General features: G+C 47.5%; 1 protein-coding gene across 1 annotated transcript in view; it reads left to right on the top strand.

Moving 5' to 3' along the window:
* The first annotated feature begins 679 nt into the window (after window positions 1-679).
* Window positions 680-24,056, top strand: part of LOC122904892 — an 89,245-nt gene continuing 65,868 nt past the window's right edge. The window contains exons 1-3 of the mRNA XM_044246195.1: window positions 680-870; window positions 6,452-6,609; window positions 7,896-8,085. Coding sequence (XP_044102130.1) covers window positions 6,584-6,609; window positions 7,896-8,085 — 216 coding nt within the window. The 5' untranslated portion in view covers window positions 680-870; window positions 6,452-6,583. The remainder of the gene's footprint in view (window positions 871-6,451; window positions 6,610-7,895; window positions 8,086-24,056) is intronic.

The following is a 24,056-nucleotide window of genomic DNA, read 5'->3' as shown; positions in this document are numbered from 1 at the left end:
CAATGCAGAGCCTTTTTGAAAATACAGAAATCAGGGAATGAGAAAGGGGCTCAACTACAGAATGCTGATGCTTGAAGGGTTCAGGGGGGCACTGTCATCTGTTGTCTCCTAAGGGGATGAGGAGGGTGAGGGCGGGCTGGGATGGCTCAGCAAGTCCCCACTCCTCCCAGCTCCCCGCACTGGCCCTGCCCTTGGGAGAACGTGAAAATCCCAAACAGGGCGGAGCGGGCGCCTCCCGTCTGACCTCCGCTTCCCCATCTCCTCCGGGACTGTCCCCCACCCCCATTCCACCCTTCTCCCCACCCCACCGGGCTCCACTCAGGCCCAGTTACACCTTTCAGGTACCCTGGCTCGCAGGCCTTCGGACTGCTCATTCAACAACCGGTTGCAGAGCGGTCCTCCGTGGCCTAGGGGGCGCTGTGCTACACCTGAGACTAGGTTGACAAAGCCGACTTCCCTGCCCCGCGGGGCGTCAACTGCCCCACCTGCATCCCCTCTCTGGCCTTCGGGCTCTTTCCCCTCTTTCCCGGCCCCGGCTTGCTTGGCTTCCCCTCTGAAGGGAGCCTCCCGACCCCCCCCCCCGCCCCAGGTTGACCCCCTCCAATAAAGCAACAGCCTGTGCACTGCTGCACGTCCCCTCCCCTCCCCTCCTAACTGGAGTGGATGGTCTCTCAGGGAACAGACAGCCGTCTTAACCACTGATTAGGTGGCAAGTAGTAGTGTGGTTAATGGAAGGCGACGGTAACTGCCTGGGACAGGACACCGGTGGCTGCACATGGGAGTCTGAGTCTCTCCATCATGAAGCCACCTCGGCCAGAGGTTACTTCAAGGCCCTGAGAGGATGGCCAGAACCGTGAACCTGCCTGAGAGGTGAGCATCTCCCACAGCTGGGGTTGAGCCCAGGAAGGTCCCCTTTGGCACCACCCCCTGTTCTGGGGTCTGTCTGTCTGTCCAAAGACCTGGTAGCTATTCCAGCATGTTCTGAGCCCTTATGGCTCAGGGGAATCCAAGTTCTCTTTCCCAGAGCAGATTCCAGGTAAGCCAACCGTGAGGTCCGTGGGAGCAGCAGTCCAGTCCCCCTCTGGACTCCCGGAGTCCAGAGTCCACATTGTCACGTCCCTCCTTGAGGCTCTGGAGCACCATCCACGGCTCAGAGCAGACCGTGGGAGACATTAACTAATCTGTGCTCAGAGACAACACTCATGCTGGTTAGGGGTGCGGGGAATCCTCGTCCTCCGCTCAGCTTTCACCTCTGCCCTGTCGCCTGCAACAGTCCTACCAGGGCTGAGTACCTGGGCAGCTCGCCCTGAAGGCTAAGAATTTCCACTCTCCTAAAGGCTGAGCAGCCCTTTTCCCCTAGCCACTTACAAGCATCTGGAACACTCCCAGGTGTGGACTCAATGAGCCACCTGCAGCCCACTAGATTGGGGTATTAGGGATGGGGGACACACAAAAGGCAAAAACAAAGTATTATTCCTTCCCTCCTCCAGTCTTTCCCATAAAAGAACCTTGAGGGCAGATCCAGGAGGAAAAGAGGGAAAACTTTTCATCCCTCAGGCACTTACATTGGCCCCAATGGTTGCCACTGGGGCTCCTTTTGTTCTTTGCCCCAGGCACAGTGGGGCCGCACTTCTCTGGAAAGTCCAGAGTCAGGATGCTGGGACCTGCCAACTCCCTAGAGGAACCCGATTTCCATTGTGCATTGAAATTCCCATTTGCCTGGAGCTGAGCTTCCCCTCAGAATCAAAGAGGTCAGTAAAGGCCTGGGACAAAGCACAAACAAAGCCTGGAAGCCAAGAGCTGCTCATAAAACTGGAGACAAAGTGGGCATTTCAGAGCTGTGCTGCAGTTGCAGTGGGCATGGCCCCTTCTCTGGCTGGCCGTGCCTGGCCATTTGGTCTCCAAACACTCCCTCCGTTTTGGAGATGCGTGGTTGGTTTGAACCCAAGGCTTGACTGTTTCAGAGTGGGATTAGGGAGGATCGACAAGAAAAAAGGCTCCCTCTGGATCACAAATTTGGTACCTCCTGCGTTTCCTGCTCCTGTAATAGGCTCTCTGGACTTGGAACGCTAGGTGTTGTTATTTTGTTGTCTTTTTTGAAAAGAAGTTCTCAATCTTGCTTTTTGTTTTTTAATGGTGCAGATCCTGGCCATTCAGAGCTGCTTAACATCTTCAGTTAGATATAAAACAAAAACAAAAACAAAACAGTTCAGTTTTCTCCTACTCTTCCCTCTCCTTTGGTTTATTTCACTCAGTTCTCTAGTTGGCCCAGATCCTGAGTCAGGAAACCTGTGTTCTGGTTTGTGCTCCACCTTCTTCCCCAGATGTGTGACCTTGGGCAAGTCATCTCTCCCCTCTGAGCCCAGTTTTCGAACATTCTGTGACTACACAGAATCACAGAGAGGGAGGAGACATGGCTTGGCAAGTTCATTATGTCATTAGGTGGTAACTGTTTTGATTCTCTATTGGAGAATCTGTTCATTCATTCACGCATCCATCAAATATTTAATATATGCGGAATCATCATAGGCATGAAGCTACAAAGTTGATTACTGTGAACAGGCAGCACAGCATGGTGGAAAGAGGACTGATTTTCCGAAGGACACAGCCCAGGTCCCAGAACTAACTAGCTTTATGGGCTTCACTAAGTTTTTGTAACTTTCTGAGCCATAGTTTTCTCTCCTGTATGATGGGCTCATAGTCTTGGATGACTAACCATCCATCCCCTTTTGCCTGAGATTGAGGAGTTTCCTGGAACACAGGACTTTTAGAGCTAAAACGTAGAAAGTTCCAGGCAAAGTAGGATGAGTTGGTCACCTAAATGGGAAGCAAATTGAAGGGACACATAGTTTTCTATGTGTAGCACAGTGTCCTGCATCTAGTTGCCACTCTATAAATAGTAGTTCTCTGTGCACAAGAGACACATACACACACACACACACACACACACCCATAACATGATAAGGAAAAAATATAAACACATAAATATGGTACAGCTAAGGCGGCACATGGAGGAGCCAGACTTTGGAGAGGAGCAAGGAGAGGCTGCAGAGAGCCGGAACCCAGGGAGATGGGCATTGAAGGGGCAGGTGGATTTTATCGGGCGAGGGTGATGACCAGGAAGGTGTGTCCTCTGCGTGAATTATTTGTAAGCACGCAAAGGCTGACTAACAGCTTAGAGCTCTTAAGGGTTGTTCTCTGGCTGCTAACAGAGAGGTGCTGGAAGCAGAGAGGCCAGCCAGAGACTAATGTCCTAATCCAGGAGAAACAGGCCTGTGACCGGGACTTAGGTGGCCACGTGGGTGCACAGGAAGGTGACAGATTGGAGCGAAATTTAGGAGGTAAGATCAAGAGGAATTTGACTGAGAATGAATTTATTGAGTTAGATAAATAAATGAATGCGTGCATCTTGGAAGACGTTCATGAGGATAGATGTACTCTAGGAACTGCTGAACTTCCAATGACATTTTTTATGCACACGGTAAATGTGATGCGGAGAAATAATCCAGGCCAAGCTGGGACTTTTGTGGACCCTAGACACTTTGCTTTCACGGAATCCTACCTGCAGTAAAAATATATATATATATATATATAAGGTATGCATATATAAAGAATAGCTAAGTATATTATATTATTTTATATGTTGTATTATATAAAGTATATTATATTATATATTGGTATAAAGATTAATGTAATCCAGGAATATTATATTCCTTTTTGTCTCTTGATTTTAAAAGAAATTTTAAAACTTTTGTAGGTCCCTAAAAGTACTGTGGGCCTTAGACTCTGGGCCTGTGGTGCTTGAAGAATAAAGCAGCCACCAGATTCTGCGCCTGCGGACTTTTCTCGAGTTCAGTGTGAGCGCGGAGCGCCATCTAGTGGCTGCCACGCTTGCGATGCCGCTGAGCGCTTCTGCACCGCTGGAGAAAGGGAATCTGCAAAACCTTCAGTCAGGGGTCCCAGACCAGACCCAAATATGTATCAGTTAGTGAATGGATAAACAAACAAACAAACCGTAAGATATTAAAGTATATACACAGATTGGCAAACATTCAGCAGTAAAAAGTGACGAGCTACTGTTGAACACAAGGTGGATAAACCTCAAAGCGCAACACCAGGTTAAAGAAATTAGATCCAGTGACATGATATACACTTCGATTTATGTGAATTCTAGAAAAGGCACACATATAGAGACAGAATTAGATCATAGTTTGCCAGGAGCCGGGGGTTAGAGCAATGTATAGTGTATTAACTCTACAGATGCACAAGGAAACTCTTCTGGTCTGAATGTACTCCCCTCCATAAGTTGAATCCTAACCCCAAAGGTCGATGGTATGAGGAGGTGGGGACTTTGGGAGGGGATAGGTCACAAGGGTAGAGCCCTCATAAATGGGGCTAGTGCCTGGTAAAAAGAGGCTCCATGTGCAGATACAGAGAGAGGGGGCCAGCTATAAACCAGGAGGCAGGCTCTCACTGGAACTTGACCTTGCTCGTTCCTTGATCTTGGACATTCCAGCCTCTAGAACTGGGAAAAACACATTTATGTTGTTTGCAAGCCACCCAGATCAATCAGGAACATTCTGGGGAGATGCATATATTTTTCATCATGATGATTGGCATGTTTATATTCCTGTAAACATTTCTCAAAGCTCAACAAACTGGGGCACCTGGGTGGCTCAGTGGGATAAGCATCTGCCTTCGCCCAGGTCCTAATCCCAGGTCCTGGGAATGAGCCCTGTTTATCAGGCTCCTTGCTCGGCAGGGAATCTGCCTCTCCCTCTGCTTTCTCTCTCTCTCTCTCTCATCAAATAAATACATAATTTTTTTTTTCATCTCAAACTGGTAATTTCATTGTCAGTTATTTCCTAATAAAGCTAGCTAAAAACGATGTAATGTTAAACCTCCAGAACAGATGAATTAAATTAGCTGGAGACAAAGCCCAGATGCGTTCAGTGCTTCTCAAGTACAGTCAGGGTTAAGAATGACAGCGCTGTGCAGAGGGGCTTCCGGAGAAGGCCAGCTTCACTGAGGCATCCCCAGTGGGAAGATGTAAGTATGAAACCTTTTTTTAGTAGCTCCTCCCACTGGGTTCTGTTCAAGCCTCAGGCCGCCTCCCTCCACATCTCAGACTGGCTCTTTCTTTCCAATCACCTCTTTTTTTTGTTTTAAGCTTTTATTTTATTTACTTATTTGACAGAGAGAGACAGCAAGAGAGGGAACCCAAGCAGCGGGAGCAACTGTGTGAGCTGACACAGAGTACTGCAAACCAGAGAAACTCATGGAAGGTTTGGTCTCCCAGATATTTCCTGGGAGTGGCCATGCAGACAGGGCCACCTGCTCATATGACTGTCTTCTGTCTCGACCTCTAGCCTGCAGCCTTCAGAGAGCAAGCTGAAATCACATGGTCCACGGTCCCCGCCATACATCACAGTGTTGGCATAGACCGTCTGGTGTGACCCAAGGCCCCCATGGAAACAAATACACTCTTCTCAGACAGGACATTCCCAGGGCTCAAAGATTACGACCCGGGAGCACAGCGGGGCCAAGCCTCCCTTTTGGGCAAGCTTCATCCTTCGCCGTACACAGGCCTATCTGTGTGTCCAGGGAGGGGGGCGGTTAAGTTGTTTGGTCTAGCTCACTGTCTGCATAGGTTCCATGTGAAGATGGGTAGCCTTGGTGGACCTGAAGAATACGGGGACTTGGCGGATTTCCATCGTTTCCCTGCACCTTACTGTAGCCTCTGGAGTCAGAAATGGATCCAGGAATGCCTGGGTGGCTTAGTCAGTGAAGCACCTGCCTTCAGCTCAGGTCATGATGGCAGGGTCCTGGGATGGAGCCTGCCTCTCCCTCTGCCTGCCATCTCCCTGCTTGTGCTCCATCTCTCTGATAATATGTTTAAAAAGATGGATTTCAATCAGTACTTCATACCATCCCATTACTGCAGTAACACAGACAATTTAACATTGAATTCAAGACATCCCTTTATTTAAAAAAAAAAAAAAATCCCTTGGCTATTTTTCCATAATGCAGGCTCCAAGTCCCACTCAGTTCCTCCACTGTATCCCTCAGGAGCAAAACCAAAGTCCCCCAGCTCTCTTTTGTTCCTGTCACCAAAGCTTAGCTCCAGGCCACACACTGCCCATCTACATGCATTTAGGAACTTGGCAGAAGGAATGCGTCTTTCATTTCTCCAGGATCCACCTTCAGCAAGGCGCTTGTGATTGCAGACTGCAGGTTACTTTCCTCTTAAGGTTCCTGCTGCCACCTGGGGGACCCCCCCCTCCCTTTGCAGGAGATCCTCTGCTGCTTCCAGCAGGCTTCATGGACTAGGACTTGGTGCCTCGATTCTGGCTCGCAGGAATACCTGGTGGGACCAGGGCTTTGTTGATTTTTTTTCTGAATTCTTTCATGTTCTCATTTCTATGTTGACGTAACCCCTTCTTTTTTTTAGGGGCAGGCCAGAGGCAGAGAGAGGAAGAGAGTCCCAAATAGTTTCTGCACCTAGCACGTGAGTCTGATGCGGGGTTCCATTTCACAACCATGAGTTAATGACCTGAGATGAAATCAACAATCAGACACCGAAATGACTGAGCCACCCAGGTGCCCAAGGTGACTCCTTTTTGCAGTGAGATCCTGTTACTTGTATCTTATCGCTTGTCTCGCTGAATAGCTTTGATTTGCTTTAAGTAAACGTCTCCCGGGAATGTCATTCAATTGAGTTGTTTCTGCAAATACCATGCAGAGTTTTATCTATACACTGTTTCCTCAAAACAGCTGAGCAGACTGAAGTGTTGTAGACTGCCCCGCGGTGGTGACAGAACACAACAGGGCACCCGCAGGAATAGGGGTCTCTTCCCGGGATAGGACGCTGGCTTTGCTCTCTGGGCGAGGGCAGGCATCCAAAGAGAAAGCACCTGGGCTCCCATGGGCCAGCTGGGCTTGAGTTGGGGCTGGAGAACAGGGTAATGATTGACAGGGTCACAGAGTTGGTGAGGACCCCAGGCTCAAAACATAGTCCTCTCCAGAGCTGGTTCCTGGGCGGGATCCGAAGCAGAGCTCGGGTATGAGCAAGCCCCGGGCGACACAGCTCCCAAGCCTTTGGTCTGGCAGATGTTTGGGCTGCGTGTGGGGTCACGGACTCGTGAGGGACCCGCGCCTTGGGGGGTGATGCTCTGCGGCCTCCATCTGGAAAGTCTTCATAATTTTAGTGGGAACATGTGTGTTGTAAATAATGTCTGATGGGATAGTGGGACATATGCCAGGGACTTGGGGGGGGTCTTCAAATTGGGGGCGGTGGTCTTTAATCTGGCTTGTGGGGTTTTTTTTTTGTTGCAAGCTGGACATGATGTACCAGGTGAAAGGAATCAAGGGAAATGGGCCATTAGTGCAAGGCTTTACGTTTCTCTGGCCGAGGGTTGGCCCCACGTACCGGTTGCTGCAGGGGTAGGTGTCAGAAGCTGAGCTTTCCTCTGGTGTCCTCCATTTTGTCTCCCGTGTTGTCCTCAGATTTCCCAAGACTTCTTCCATCTCCTGTGAGGTTCACAGCGTCCCTGGTTACTGTACAGGAGCCTCAGCGGGCCACGAGGCAGGTGGAAGGAAGCATTCTCTAGCTCCGCTCTGGGGTCTCGGCTCAGGGGAGCCCCTGGGCTGCCTTGACCCGCAGGAGCGCTCTTATGGGGGTGGGGCCGGTGGTGGTGGTGGTGTGTGTGTGTGTGTGTGTGTGTCCTTTCATTTCCCCTCAGGGGAGGCCCGGAGGGGCTGAGTTGGGTATTTCCCCTTCCCCAAGTTCACTAGGCTCTGGGAAGACAGTTTTACTGAAGGGCAGACCTTGTTAAGAAGAACGGCAATCGCCATGTGTATTTAAGAAAAGCTGTTTTCCCCCACCCCCTTTCCAGAAGCAGGAGGGGACTTCTCTCTGAACCCCCCTCCAAGAGGCGCGAGACAGCAGTAACTCTCCTCACGGTGTTTGAACCCCTCCTGGAGTCTGACTCTCAGCCCTGCCTGCATGGGGCCTCCAGCTACCCTGTGGGTGTCGTCATCCTGCACTGGTGTCCTGGGGATTTGTGCCTCGGAGCTGCGAGCCTGGTAGGTCACCGTTCGGGATTCGCCTGTGCGTCTCGCCAATGCTGGGGGCAGTGGCTTGTCTTTTGCCTCAGTTCTCTGATGAATTTAGGAAGAGTTGTCGGGTTTCAGTTTGTTCCACATTTCTTGTTACTGTGTGGCTGGATGACGACGCCATGCCGGCTGAGAGCGGATGGTCAAGATCTTGAGATGTTTTGGGTGCAAAAAGGTAGTTTTATGAAAGCATGGCGACAGGACAAAGAACTGCACCAGGATTTTGAGGAGTGATTGATTATATACTTTTTAATTGGTGGGGGAGGGTAGGTGGAGATCAAGGAAGTTTCTGAAAGGAATTTCAAGGACTTGGAGGTCTGGCTACGGTCAAGATAAGGCCGCTCTTTGTCTCTAGCGAAGCATTAACATTGAATCAATTGTGAACTTCTTGAGGACTGTCATACTCTGCCTGTCCCAAGTAGTTGTCAAACGGGTGCAAGTTGTAAGGAAATTTATTTAATTATTTAAGAAAAGGATGGCGGGGGGAGGGGGAGTGCACGCACAGGCGAGTGCATGGGGTGCGGCAAGGGGAGAGAGAGAGTCTCAAGCAGGTTCAGTGTCCAGCCTAGAGCCCAGGACAGGATTTGATCTCACAACCGTGAGATCATAACCTAAGCCCAAATCAATAATCAGATGCTTAACCTATTGAGCCACCCAGGTACCCCAGGGATTTAAATTTTACCTACATTCTTCTCGTCCCTTTGTCCTCCTCATCAGACAAGGAAGGCAACTTCCGAACTTCTTCAAATGCCCATCTGGAAACTGGACGTCCATTGATACAAGTAAAAAAATTTCCCTGTACAGTTTTAAGTATGGGGGAAGCAGTGTGGTTGTGGAGAAGAGCGTGGGCTCTAGAGATCCGGGTGTTTAGGATGGTGGCCCAGCCTCTTCCGACTGCTTCATTGAGCACCTTACTACTCGCCAAGTGTATTCCTCGAGCTAGTGGCATCTTCCATACTCAGGAGCTTGTTAGAAAAGGAGCTTCCCAGGCCCCTACCCTATTGAATCAAAATCCACATTTATTTTACTTTTTAAAAAGATTATTTATTTATTTATTTGAGAGAGAGAGCACAAGAGGGGCGGTCAGAGGGAGAAGCAGACTCTCCACTGAGCAGGGAGCCTGATGTGAGGATCAATTCTGGGACTCCAGGATCATGACCTGAGCCGAAGGCAGGTGCTTAGCCAACTGAGCCACCCAGGTGCCCCCCCAAATCCACATTTAATCAAGATCCCTGGGCTGCTTCTGTGCATGTGAAAATTTGAGAAGCTCTGACCTGAAATTACTTCAAACCTTTGAGCATTAGTTTGTTACCTCAGTTTCCAGACTACACAGGGAGGCAGCCCGGGGCACCACAGTGAACTCACTTGAGCTCTCTGGGAAATTTTGAATTTTTAAGGGAAATGGGAACATGTGTCTGCCATCATGTGAACCTCTAGCTTGAGATAGTTCCATTTCAACATTAAATCCTATCATTCCTTTTGATGATGATGTATCAGCGCGAGGCTAGGCATGGAGCTGTGATAAAATACTAAGTGTGTGAAGGTCAATATGGAACCAGAGATGAGATTTGACTCCAAATCTCCGGAGCTGTGCAGGGCCCACCAGTGCTCAGTTGTGAGGGTATCAGCACACATTACTGTCTGAACCTATCTACAGAATAAATAGAACCTCTAGGTATTTCTTTTCTTAGGGATGCTGACACAGTCAGAGCCCTGAGAACTGAGAAAGTTTGGGAACCTCAGGTTCTAGGAGTGTTTGGGTCGGAGTGTTTGGGTCGGTTACCTCTCTCTCCCTTGATTTTTGAGTGGATTAAATGATGAAAGGCCTAAAAATCCCTGCCCATTGAATATTGGTTCACTTCACTTTGCCTTTATTCTGTCCACTACTTTTCCCATTGAACTTCATCTGCATTCTTTTTTTTTTTAAATTTTTTAGACATTTTATTCATTTGAGAGAGAGAGAGCAGAAGCAGGGGAAGTGGCAGAGGGAGAGGGAGAAGCAGAATCCCCACTGAGCTGGAAGCCCGATGCAGGACTCAATTCCAGGACCCCGGGACCATGACCCGAGCCAAAGGCAGACGCTCAACCATCTGAGCCACCCAGGTGTCCCTTCATCTGCATTCTTTAAAGCCAAGTGCAAAGCCTGAATCATACCAAGGTCGACAACCCTGGCCCTATAAGCAAGCTGTGTGTGTACAGGCCATAATCAGTTGCCCTACTGTACAGTGCTTCCATCTGTATCATTCCTTCTTGTTTACAGACCACTTCATCTACCCAGCCTTAACTTTTCCCAGCCTCATGAGGAAAGCCATTTTAGAGAAGGAAAACTAAAGCCCCCAATTCAGAGAGGTTGCATAACTGCCCAAGCTCACCCAGCATTCTTTCCCCCTCTAAAACCAGTGCCCCTTACATCTCTTGCTGCCAGGAGGGAGAGGAGGATCTGTAAGAACTGGGTGGAATGTGGGTAAGGAGTTTGAATTTGAACTTTGCCTCCAGTTGGAGGGCTAGCTTTCTGCTGGAGCCGAGGCCTCTCACTGTCGTTACAGGGGCAGCTAACAGCTGGCCTGAGGGTCACCCTTGTGATGCCATGCGATGACTGGAGCCCAGTTCATTGCCCCAACCTTGCCATGATCTTGCACAGGGCCTAGGACAGCAGAGAGGCCAGCCCTGTCTGCTGGGATGATAGCATTTGGCGCAGAGCATCTGTCTCCAAGGGAAGACCGTTCTCAGATAATCTCTACCTCCTCAATGACTTGAAAGAAGTGTTACAGTCTTGAAAAAGGAAGCACCCCCTTGATACTCCCAGCGTGCCAGCTGCCTCGGGACAGACTCTTAAAATGAGCTTCAAATTCCCGGTGCCAGGCATGGGGGGTCTGGCGTGGAGGAAGTAGGACCCCGATTGCTTGGGTCACATGCACCTGACTCCCTCTGTCTCTCTGGAGGACAAATGGAAGTGACAGAAGTCACCTGACTGTAGAGGTTGGGCTCCCATTGCTGCAGGATGGCAGGGTTCTGGTCTCACCGAGACCAAGAATGGATCTCGTAGACGCAATAGGGTGAAGCGAAGTGAACGTTGATTCAGTGAAGCTGAGAGCAGAAAGGAAGAAAAGCTCTCTAGACGGAGAGGGCTCCCGAATGGGTTGCCACGAGGGCTTTTAGTGGTGGTCTTTTACTGCAAACTTGACCAGGAAGCTTGTGGCCGTGAGATTCTTAAGCTCTCTTGGTTTGAGCAAGTCCTGTTATTGATAACACCCTTCATGACGGACTCCTTTGAGGTCTGGTAATTTTTCTGTGATTACAGTGTAGGCAACCGAAGAAAAATACTCGCTAACATCTCGGGGGCCAGGTGGTCTGGTCTGTTGTTCCCTTATCTCCCTTTCACTCTGTCTTAGCTAGGAATAGTTTCAGAGCTGGGGCTGGGGGTGCTGTTTCTCGCTGCTTATACTCTCACCCCTTCCTTACTGTTTGAGGGTGGCATTGTCTAACTAGCAGCCGGAGAGCTGTCTGTAAGTGTTGAGGAAAGGGAACTTTATTCCGCTTCATTTATTTCCATTTTAGGTGATTTAATGAGCCTTACACACACACACACACACACACACATATACGCAAGGCAGTTTTGGAGGGTCTGAGTAGATCAGGGGATTGTAATGGACTGTGGTCCCCATGTCAGGGATGCTTAGGACCTGGAAGAGCTGGGACAATTCATGGAATTCATGGGACAATTCAGTGGAGGCCTCCACAGAGAGAGCTTTTGAGATGAGGAGAGCTACATCAGAGCTGAACACGCCATTGCCTCTGGATCCCTCATTTGGTTCTTGTCCAGATCAGGGGTGATGACCATCTGTCCACTGTTTCTCGGCCTCTGGCCAGGGCCAAGTTGGCCTGGCACACACCAGCACTCCGCCCACCCGAGTCCCAGTCCACCGGGTGGAATGTCAAGCTTTCTTCCTTTTCCTTGGGTTTAATTCCTACTAAAGGGGGCAGTGTGCAGAATCACTTTCATTTTTAGTAATAACCAAATCTAACGTTTGTTGAGAAGTTCACAAGTAGCTTGCCATGTTCCAGATACCACCTGCCTCCATATTAGTTTGCAAGGGCTGCTGGATGCAACAAAGTACCACAGCAGAGGGGCTTACTCAACAGAAATGTGTTGTCTCAGGGCTCTGGTGATCAAGAGTCCAAAATCAAGGGGCGCCTGGGTGGCTCAGTTTGTTAAGTGTCTGCCTTCGGCTCAGGTTATGATCCCAAGGTCCCAGAATTGAGCTCCACATAAGGTTCCCAGAGAGCCTGCTTCTCCCTCTCCTCCTACTCCCTCCTCCCTGCTTGTGCTCTCTTGTTCTCTCTGTCCAACAAATAAATAAAAATCTTTTAGAAAACTTCATACTAAAAAAATAAAAATCCAAAATCAAGGTGTGGACAGAGCCATGCTTCCTCCGAAGGCACTAGGGGAAGAAACTGTCCCAGGTCTCTTAGTTTCTGGTAGTTCCTTGGCTTGTGGCAGCGTAATACCGTTCTTCAAATGACATTCTTGCTGTGTGGTTATCTGCATCCCAAGTTTTCCTGTTTGTTTGTTTGTTTGTTTGTAAAAAACATTTTATTTATTTACTTGACACAGAGAGAAAGAGATCGCAAGTAGGCAGAGAGGCAGGGTGGGGGGGGAAGCAGACTCCCTGCTGAGCAGAGCCTGATGCAGGGCTCGATCCCAGGACCCTGAGATCATGACCTGAGCCAAAGGCAGAAGCTTAACCCACTGAGCTACCCAGCCAACTCCAAGTTTTTCTGTTTTATAAGGACACCAGTCATGCTGGATTAGGGACCAACCCCGCTCCGGTATGACCTCATCTTAACTGAGATGGATGAGATAATTATATCTACAAAGACTTTATTCCCAAATAAGGCCACATTTTGAGGTACTGGGAGTGAAGAGTCAATATATAAAGCTGGGAGTGGGGAGGACACAATTCATATAATCACCTCCCGCCCCCCACCCTGACCCCACAACTAACCCATGAAGAAGCTGAAGCACGGAGACAATGAATAACCTTCCCAGACCCACACTTCTAGGAAGTGACCAAGCTGGGATTCGAGTCAGAGGCCCTTTACCCAGGGCAGTTGTTTTCCTAACTTTGGCAAGAACCAGCATCACCCCATGGCACATTAGGCACAGACTGCTGGAGCCCACTCCCAGAGTTTGTGGGGCCCCGAGGTCTTGGTTGGGGGCTAGGGTGTTTGCATTTCCAACGAGTTCCAGCTGGTGGCGCTGTTGCTGCTGGTGTAGACTCAAAACCACTGCCTTCAGGCTTCTCCGGCTTCCTAGGCTTCCCTGGGCATAAACATCAAGAGGAAGTTTTGTTCTTTTGAGTAGACCCTGTGGCTCATTCTAAGAGATTTCAACTTGGTAAGTCTGGAGGGGACCCAGAAATGTGTATTCTTGACAAGCAAGCTCAGCGGTCCTGAGGCACACGATGAGTGACCACACTCTGAGAAAGAATGCGACTCCTGCTCCCCGCCCCCCCAATCCTAATACCTGCCTCCCAGGTCCTCGGCTTTGACTGCTCACTGGAATCACCTGGAAACTTCCAGACATACTGAACTGGTGGCTGGGATTCATCCTTGAGGCTTCTCGTTGTGTTAAGGGGTGGGGGCGGGGGGGTGGCCTGAGCTGCTGAGTTTTTTGGGTTTTTTTTCTTTTTACAGTCTCTTAGAAGTGACTCTAACATGCAGACAAAGTTGAGAACCACTGCTACAGACCCAAGCATGGTGCAGAGCTGCTATAGGCTGGTTATTCTGGGTGAGTTTCCAGAGCATTGTCCCACAGAGCCTGGACACCCCAGGGACCCCCGTTCTTCCCCAGCACTAAGTCAGAAGGGTCCTCCTTGGCACTAAGAACTTGCACGGCCCAAAAGCCTGTACCTTTCTCCAGAGAACCAACATTTTTTCCCCCTCCTTTCTTCATTCACAAGAGGCAGGGTGGTGCCCCGGGAGAACTCTGGAGCCAGGTTGCTGGTCTGACCCCAGCTTCAAGTTTTGTGAGGAACGTTACCTCATGTACATTATTTATGGGGTCCCTGGCTTCCCTTCTCTGAAAATCATGTCTCCTGGGGTAGTTGTGAGAATAAGTGAGTTACTGCACAGAGTGAGCTCTGACTTAGTGGGTCTTATAAATGCTCATTGAACAGAGAAGTATTAAGCAGCCAATGCCAGGCATGGGGTACAGCAGGGAATGAAACACAACAGACAGTAAAAACCTCTGCCCCTTAGAACTGACAATGGAGGGAGCAAAAGGTGATAATACATAACTTGAAGGGTACTAGGTTCTTACTGTCAGAATCCCCAAGATGTCTTGATGCACGTTTTAACCGACTGCATGTTTGTGTTATTCCCCCCACCCCCCCCTTGGAAACCCTAATTCCTAATATTGATGGTGTTTGGAGGGGGGCCTGGATGATGTAATGAGGTCATCAGTGTAGACCGCTCCCCCATCTGCATAGTGCCTCAGGAGCAGAGACAAATTAGTCCCCCTCTACTCTCTGTCACATGAGGCAAGAGTTCAGTCTGCAAACCAAGAACTCCACTGTGCTGACACCCTGATCCCTCACTTTCCAGGCTCCAGGCTCAATTTCTAGTGCTTAAGGCACAGTCTTTGGTATTTGTTACAACAGCTAAGACATACCCCAAGTGAGAGAAAATTCAAATTCAAGTCCTGTGTCTCCAGTCGGTGCACCGTGGGACCCCCGTGGCTGGCGGGGAGAGAGTGATGGAGTGGGCGTGGAAAGGCGGGGAGGGGAGTGTGGTGGGCGATGATTGTCGTTCCCCAGCCAGCTGCCCTGCCCTCCCCTCCCACTGCTTTCCTCTTCTTGGATTAAGCTTTTCCAAGAAAGCTCTCTGGATCTCTCCCTTTCTGTCCTGTTATCTGCCTCCCCCTGTGGTTCGTCGAGAGAGATTTCCCAGTCCCCCTAGTGTTTTGGGTCCTCCCGCCTGGAAATGTGGATGGGATAGACTCAGCAGGGCACAGAGACACACAGCAGCGGGGAGAGTGCCAGCGGGAGCGGTGGCCCCACCGCCTGGCGGGCGGGGGCGCCGACTGAGTGAAGCGGCTTTTCCCTCTTGGATGGTAGAGTCGCTTCCTTCCCTTTCTGGGAAGCTGGTTCCCAGACAGAAACGCTCTCACCTGGTGGGCGCTGGAGGGCGCTCGTCCTTTGATTTCCCAAAAGCCGTGGACTTTCTGCGAGATCTCGCTGCCAGCGGGGCTCTCTTCTGAAATTTTCCCCGGGGACCCCTTGGGCAGCAGCCACCGGTGGCCATCAGCTGGGTGAGGGAGGGCCCCTTGCCCCGTGTGGTCGCCCTGCCCCAGGCGGCCGCGGGGATGCTCGGCCAGGAGCCCGGTCCCCAAGTCGCACTTACCGCCTTGTCTCAGCAGGTGTCGCTGTGGTCGGGAAAGTGAGTGCCTGCAGATGCGCGAAGGATGTGCCTTCGGACTTGGCAGGGGGATGGGGGTAGGGAAGGGGAGTAGTGGGGGAGGGGACACTAGGCGGACTGAGATGTTGCCCCAAATGAAGACGCATTCCCATTAGCCCTTGCACCTCTTGCGGCCGCCTCGGTGGAGGCAGAGGGTCCTTTTTCACAAGTGGGGATGAGGCTTGGATCAGCCGCCTCCAGTTGAGTGAGGTTTTGGGCCCCTTCTCTCTCGACTTCCCTGCAGCCTTCAGGGGGTGGTTCTCAAAAGACACCACCACTCTGTGAGGAGCTTTAAATGCAGATCCCTGCCCTCACCTGGGAATTCTGTTTGGAAGTCTTGGAAATCTGCATTTTTTTAAAAATTCCATTATGGTTAACATAGTGTTATATTAGTTTCAGGTGTGCTGTATAGTGATTCAGCAATTCTGTGCATCACCTAGTGTTCGTCGTGATAAGTGTACTTTTTAATCCCCATCATCTATTTCAGCCCCCCTCCCTTCCCTTTGGTAAGCATCAGTTTGTTCTCTGTGGTTAGGAGTTTGTTTCGTGGTTTGTCTTTTTTCCTTTGTTCATTTGTTTTGTTTCTTAAATCCCACTTATGAGTGAAATCTTCTGGTATTTGTCTTTCTCTGACTGCCTTATTTCACTTAGCATCATAATACTCTCTAGCCCCATCCACGTCATTGCAAATGGCAAGATTTTATTCTTTTTTATGGCCGAGTCATATTCCATTATAGGTATACCACATCTTCCTTATCCGTCTATCGATGGACACTTGGGCAGATTCCATAATTTGGCCATGATAAATAATGCTGCAATAAGCATACAGATGCATATGTCTTTTTGAATTAGTGTTTTTTCTGGGGTTTGGGGGTAAATATGCAGTAGTGGAATTACTGGATCATATGGTAATTCTACATATAATTTTTTTAGGAGACTATAGTGTCTGGCATAGAGGCTGCATCGGTTTGCATTCCCACCAATGGTGCATGAGGGTTCCTTTTTCTCCATATCCTTGAAACACTTGTTGTTTCTTCTGTTTTTCATTTTAGCCATTCTGAAATGTGTGAGGTGGTATCTAGTTGTGTTTTTGGTTTGCGTTTCCCTAATGGGGAATCAGCACTTTTAACAAGTGCCTCCGATGTCACAATTGGTACATTCCTTACTTTGAACGACACTAAGAGACTCAGTCACAGTTAATCAATTTCCTGGAGATTTGCCAGGAATCTGGATACTATTTCAAAGGATGTTTCACTGGGTAATCAGAATATTTCAGAAGTATTTTTACCTCTAGAGGGCGGAAAGTGGCCATTTTCACCACTGTTATAGCTACATTTTAGATTTGATTACAATCAAATGCCTGCTACTCTGCTCAATCCTTACTTACATAATTGTCTCATTTGTTCTCACAACTGGATGGCATCAGCCTCTCCACGTCTGCACCGTGTAACCGAGACTCTCCAGGTTAAGAAATTTGCCCAGAGTCTCTGCTCATCTGCGTTGACTCCACTCCAGGTCTGTGTGGCCCCCAGAGTTTTGCACTCCTCTGTGCAGTTGGTATAAATGGATGGGGAGCATGGGCTCCTGACCCCTGGTAGGATGACATGAAAGTTCTGCAGACTCAGGTTGGACACAAAATGTACTGAGGATTTCACTTGGAGGCCACTGCAAACCTTGGCAGATTTGGCCAACCATTGGCCGTTGCATGGAAATCACTTGACATTTATTCCCGCAGCCTCCAAACACCGAGCTCTCTGGCTTTGTGCGCCCCCTACAGTCCATTCTCGCTGCAGCAGCACAGTGTGCCTTCTAAAATGTCAGTCAGATCAAGTCACTCCAACCTTCCAGTGGATTAGAATAAAATCTAAAGCCCCAATTGTGGTCCTCAAAACTCTGGTGACTACAACCCAGGGTGCCTCTCCCTCCTCATCTTCTACTATTCCTCACTGCTCACTGAGCTCTTTTCCTCCCTCATTCCCATCTTAGGTTCTCACCTACTACAATATAAAGGCCACAAGGAATAACTTTGCCCTATGCACTGCTAATTCTTCTGGGCTGGCATTTGAGAAATATTTGAGAGTGAATATTTATGAATGAATTTGTACACTGTGTTTTTGATTCTTAGTTATCCTTTCATTAGGAAAAGCAGAGTGGGGAATAGTTGTGAGGGGGAAAGCTCAGCAACGTTCTGTTTCACTTCTGCGCGTTAGTGTTTGAGGTTCTCCCGTATTCTCTAGAGTCAAAACACACAAAGAACACAGTTTCTGAAGGGAAAAAACATACCCACTGGGCAAAGGAATGCCAGTCCCCCTCCCCCACTCCCTGTGTTCACATCATGGGCCACCTGCTAGGATCCCTCTTGCAGCAGACCATTTTCTCTAGCCTGTTGTGGAAGAATTTACACTGGTTTCTTCGTGTGGAGACCAGGAAGATGATATCAAAACCCACTACAGAGGGGCAAGTATGGCCAAAAGGGACCCCAAGGCAGAAACTGATGTGCCTGCCCAGCCAGCCAGAAACAACAACAAAAAGAATTCTTCTTTCTCTTGTCAGCTGGGTTAATGGATTTAGCAAAGAAAGAATGAGATTCTTGGGTGAGATGAAAGAAGAAGGGGGTTGTTGTCTTCATCCTTGTTTGGTTTTTTGGTTTGTTTTGTTTTGAAGGGCGTTGCTTGCCAAAAATCAGGTGGCGGTTATCTCCACAGCTTGGGTCATGTTGAGGAGCCATTTCAAGGCTGTAATTGCCTGGAGTCCGAGCTGGAGGGCTTCACGCATGCTCAGCCCTGCCTCACTGCTGCCTTGGTCCAGCAAGTCGCCCTCCCTGTCCTTGTCCCCAGGCACCCCTCGTTGTCTGTGAACCTGAACTGCTCTCCCATGGTCACATCTGTACAGAGAGCCCCTGTACAAAAATAATTATTTTTATCAGTACAAATATGTAGAAGCAGTTGAATTTAGGTCTTATTACAGAATAAGGTTTCTGTTGGTCCTAAAGCTTTTTTTTTTTCCCCCAATTTCTAAAAAAAAAAATAACCCAAGGTAAACTTCTTTTTTATAGCAGACGCAGACTCCTTGCGCAGCTAACAAAGCTGAAGGCTCAGAGATGCACATTTGCACAGCTTCTTCCAAGTCCTGGACTGAGCTGGGAATGTATTCACATGTCACATGCTTTTGTAAAATTTGAAAGATGAGATATTTTAACTGTAATCAGTTAGAACCACTCTCTTTTTCCACTTTCACTCCAGTGACTTTTTCCATCTGGTGGCATTGGAGGTGGTAACAGTCGTTTTGGCGATCCAGCCAAAGGAAAGTTGAATGGCAGATACATTTGGTTTGGATTTCATAGGATCTATTTATTTGGTTCCCCGTTCTTTCTTTCTTTCTTTTTTTTCTTTAAGATTTTATTTATTTATTTATTTATTTATTTGACAGAGAGAGAGAGAGAGACCGCACGCGGGCACAAGCAGGGGGAGCAGCAGAGGGAGAGGGAAAAGCAGGCTCTCTGCCAAGCAGGGAGCCCAAAGCAGGGCTCGATCCCAGGACCCTGAGATTATGACCTGAGCTGAAGACAGATGCTTAATGACTGAGTCACCCAGCTGTCCCATGGTTCCCAGTTTTTTTATGGAGAAATAAGTTGCACAGAGTTTTGCAGATTGTCCCAGTTGGGGAAGGACCTTGAATACCTATGATCTACTATGCTTCCTCACCCGGCATTGTAAAACAAAGGTGCCTAAGACCAAAGTGTGTATATAATGAAGGAGGAATAGGTTTGCAATGTACAAAGCCAGAAGCTAGTCCGTGGAAAACTCATGTACTCATCAGATCTTCAATCTTGTAAGTAAAAGATTTAGTTTTCATTGGTGCTGGGCCAAAGCAGAAGTTGTATCTGTCTAGATAAAAAATTAGAAAATAGAAAGACATACCATATGATCTCACTTATATGTGGACTTTACAAAACAAAACAAAACAAAAAGCAGAATCAGACTTGTGAATGCAGAGAACAAACTGATAGTTGCAAGAGGGAAGGGGGTTTTGGGGTGGGCAAAATGGACGAAGGGGAAGGGGAGATGCAGGCTTCTAGTGACTGGAGAAGTCACAGGACTAAAAGGCATGGCTCAGGGAATAGAGTCAAGGTGATTGTAACAGTCTTGCATGGTGACAGACCATAGCTACACTTGTGGTGAGCAAAGCATAGCACATAGAGAAGCTGAATCACTATGTTATACACCTGAAACTAATATAACATTGTGTGTCACGTATACTCAAATAAGAAAAGTGGGGGGAAAAAATGAAGAAAAAAGAAAACCTTCATAACAGTCCACCACCACAAGGACATCTGTTATGAGCCAATTCATAAGTGGCTTCAAGGTATAGCATTTAGAGTTGTTACTATTTAAAATTTTAAGTTTAAAAAAAATAATAGCTTCCTTAATTAAAAAAAAAAAAGTATTTATTTATTTGAGTGGGGAGGGGCAGGCAGAGGGAGAGGGAGAAGCAGGCTCCCCACTGAACAGGGAGACCAATGTAGGGCTCCATTCCAGAACCCGGAGATCCTGACTTGAGCCAAAGGCAGATGCTCAACCCACTGAGCCACCCATGTACCCTGAGTTTTCCTAAATGTGACAAAAATTTCTAAAAATTTGCATGACATTTAAGAATGAGATGTTACTATTTGATATTATAAAAATTATTATCATATAAAAAGTGCACAGCCAAAAGTAAAGGAAAAAATAATGGGCTGGTCAGCCAGCATTTTATTTATTTTAACAGTTATATATAAATTATGTATATATAATGCTGCATCTCTGGATTTTGTGATATTTGTCAGCTTTTTATTTTTTATTGAGCTATAATTGACATATAACATTATATTAGTTCCAGGTGTGCAGCTTATGATATATAACATTATTAGTTCTAGGTGTGCAGCATAATGATTTGATGTGTATATATATTGCAAAATGATCACTACATAAGTCTAGTTAATATCCATAAGCACACACAGGCATAATTATTTTTTTTTGTAATGAGAACTTTTTTTTTTTTTTTTTTTGAGAGAGAGAGAGAGTGTACCCATGAACAGCAGGGAGGGGTAGAGGAAGAGGGAGAGAGAGAGAATCCCACACAGGCTCCACACCCAGCACCGAGACTGACTTGGGGCTCAGTCTCACAACCCTGAGATCACGACCCCAAACAAAAATCAAGAGTCAACACTGAACTGACCCAGCCACCCAGGTGCCCCTGTAATGAGAACTTTTAAGCTCTACTGTCTGAGCAACTTTCAAATATACAATGTAGTAGTATTAACTATAATCACCACACTCTACATTAGGTTCCTGTGACTTACTTATTTTATAACAAGGAGTCTGTAACTTTTAATCCCCTTCATCTATTTCACCTACACCCCATGCTCTGCCTCTGGCAACTATCAGTCTGTTCTCTGCCTCTGAGTTCAGGGATTTTTTGTTTGTTTGTTTGTCTAATTTTTTTTAGATTCCACATATAAATGAAATTATGTGGTATCTGTATTTCTTTGTCTGACTTATTTCACTGAGCCTAATGCCCTCAAGGTCCAACCATCTTCTCAAATGACAAGATTTCCTTTTTTATGGCTGAATAATATTCCATTATATATATCATATATATATATGATATATCATATATATATATGATATCTATAGCCTACATTTTCTTTATCCATTCATCCTTTCAGGTTGTTTCCATGTCTTGGCTATTGTAAATAATGCTGCAGTGAACATGGGGGTGCAGATACCTTTTCAAGTTTAGCGTTTTCATTTCCTTCAGATAAATACCCAGAAATGGAATTGCTGGGTCATGTGGTCCTTCTGTTTTTAATTTGGTGACAGATCGTCAAGCCGTCATTGTATAGTGGCTGCCCCAATTGACATCTCACGAGAGTGCATGCGCGGTCCCTTCTCTGTATCCCCTGTCGCCATCCCTTGTGATTTCTTGTCCTTTAGACAATAGTCATTCCAGTGAGTGTGAGATGATTGTGGTTTGGATTTGCATTTCCCTGATGATGAGTGATGCTGAGCACCTTCTCCTGTGCCTGTTGGCCATCTGTACATCTTCTCTGGAAAATGTCTGTTCAGATCCTCTCCCCTTTTGAGAATTGACTGTTTGGTTCTTTGCCATTGAGTTGTCTGAGTTTTTAATATATCTTGGATGTTAACCTTTATCAGGTATATGATTTGTAAATATTTTCTCTCATTCAGGAGACTGCCTTTTCATATTGTTGATGGTTTCCTTTGCCGTGCACAAGCTGTTTAGTTTGCTGTAGTACCACTTGTTTATTTTTGCTTTTCTTTTTCTTTTTAAAAGATTTTAAAAATTTATTTATTTGAGAAAGAGTGCACAAGACTAGGGAGGAGGGGTAGGGGGAGAGGGAGAAGCAGACTCCCCGCTGAGCAGGGAGCCAGATGTGGGACTTCATCCCAGGACCCTGGGATCATGACCTGAGCTGAAGGCAGGCGCTTAACCCACTGAGCCACCCAAGTGCCCTGTTTTTGCTTTTCTGACTTTACGTTCAATATCGGTCAGCTTTTTAAAATTCATAATTGTTTGGGATTTCATTTCTCACTCTTACATGAATACTTTCGTACCTCCCCTACCTACCTATTAAGATTCTGCTCCCTGGGATGGACAGAAACAGGTAAGCAAGACTTTCTAGGGGAACCTTCCTTAACAAGCCCATGGGGCTGTGCCTCACGCTACACTACCAGCTCATCAGAAAGGGTAGGAAGAAACTGATCGGAAGAGGGAGAAACCAGAGAGGGAAGGAAGAAGTACAGAAATTCGAGCTGAACAGGTGTAAGTGGGCAAGGAGAGAGATGAAGACTCGTAATAGCTGCTAACCAGAAAGAGACACATAAAGCAAAATATTAGGAAAATGTGGAGTAAAACAGACTAAACATTTTAGAGGGTTTTTCTAACTCTCTGCCAGGCCTTTCCCAGATGGCAACAGAACCATTTGTTTAAATTAAGTCTTGCTTAAATTATAAGGAGCTGAGCTAATTGTCAATGTCAAGAATTCTTGGAAGCCAGCCACAGGAGGTGGGAGAGTGCGCAGTGCTGTGGGGTGGGGAAGTGATTCTTCATTTGCCAGCTGAGGATCGCTGGGGTCCTTCGGTACTCACTCCCGTTGCAGACAATCATCACCCCCCGAAATCCAGCCACTTTATCATAACTCTAGTGCAGAGGCTCAGGGCCATGAAATATTAAGCATCTTGAATGGAAAACTTCTTTCTAAAAATTCTCGGAAATGAAAGAAATGGGGGAAAAGCAAAAGCTGGGATGGGTAGCCGAGTAAGGGATTGATGTCTCCCCTCTCCTTTCTTTCTCTTTTTTTCCCTTTTGTTATAGTTCCCATAAAGTTCTTTAAATCACAGATCATTTTAAAACCAGATATGTAACCGACAGGATTAAAAATTAAGATAAAGTTGACATGGGGCGCCTGGCTGGCTCGGTTGTTAAGCATCTACCTTCGGCTCAGGTTATGATCCCAGGGTCCTGGGATCGAGCCCCACATCAGGCTCCCTGCTCAGTGGGAAGCCTGCTTCTCCCTCTCCCACTTTCTCTGCTTGTGCTCCCTCTCTGGCTGTGTCTCTCTCTGTCAAATAAATAAATAAAATCTTTTTAAAAAGAAAAAAAAAAAAAAGATAAAGTTGACCTGTTAATGGGTCCTCAAGAATCACACATAGAAGTCAGAATTTCCCAACGTTACAAAACAGAGTCCTGTGTTTTCACGTTGATGGCCCCGGGGTGGAGATGCATTATCAAAGGAGAGTGTAGAAAATAGGCTGGGACAGGGCAGAGATCACAAGGTCTTGTCTGAAGATACATATAAGAGAAGCAGTCTCTGGATAAGCACAAACTGTCCCATTGCACATCTTAAAACTCTCAGCTCGCTTGGCCCCTGGCAGCAGCTCACGGGGCTGCTCCCAGTCCTCCCCCGGCATCTCTGGCTAATCTCCGTTCACAGCCTGATGGCTTCCTTCACTCCCACCTGCCCCAGCTGTGTCTTTCAAAAACACTTAGAGACAGCAGCCAAGCTAGTTGCCTTTTTAACTTTCGATTTTTATTGAGGTGAATTAGGAGTTGGGAACAATCCCAACTTAACTTTCCTAATACCATCACTAAGTGGCCACGGGTAATTGCTTGAAAGCTGCCCGCCAGATGACGGCGTGATCAGAACAGCCCGTGGTGGCCGGCAAACCTCAACAGGGTCAGCCATTCGCAGCCACTCCACAGCCCATCATCTGTACGCTTTACTGACCCTTCGATGGAAAAACCAAGCCTCCTGGATCTGTGAAATTTGGATCAGAACTACCTGAACAGCTTCTCTGTCGGCTTCTCTGGGCTAAAGGGACGAGGATCTTAATTGCTGAAAGCTAATGATGATGATGTCTAACAGAAAATTACTTGCCCGTGTACACATCAAGCTGGATCAGTTACTGGAGACTGTTCAC

The sequence above is a fragment of the Neovison vison genome, chromosome 4 (assembly GCF_020171115.1).
Source record: "Neovison vison isolate M4711 chromosome 4, ASM_NN_V1, whole genome shotgun sequence".
NCBI lineage: Eukaryota > Metazoa > Chordata > Mammalia > Carnivora > Mustelidae > Neogale > Neogale vison.
This window is presented reverse-complemented; position numbering and strand designations above follow the sequence as displayed.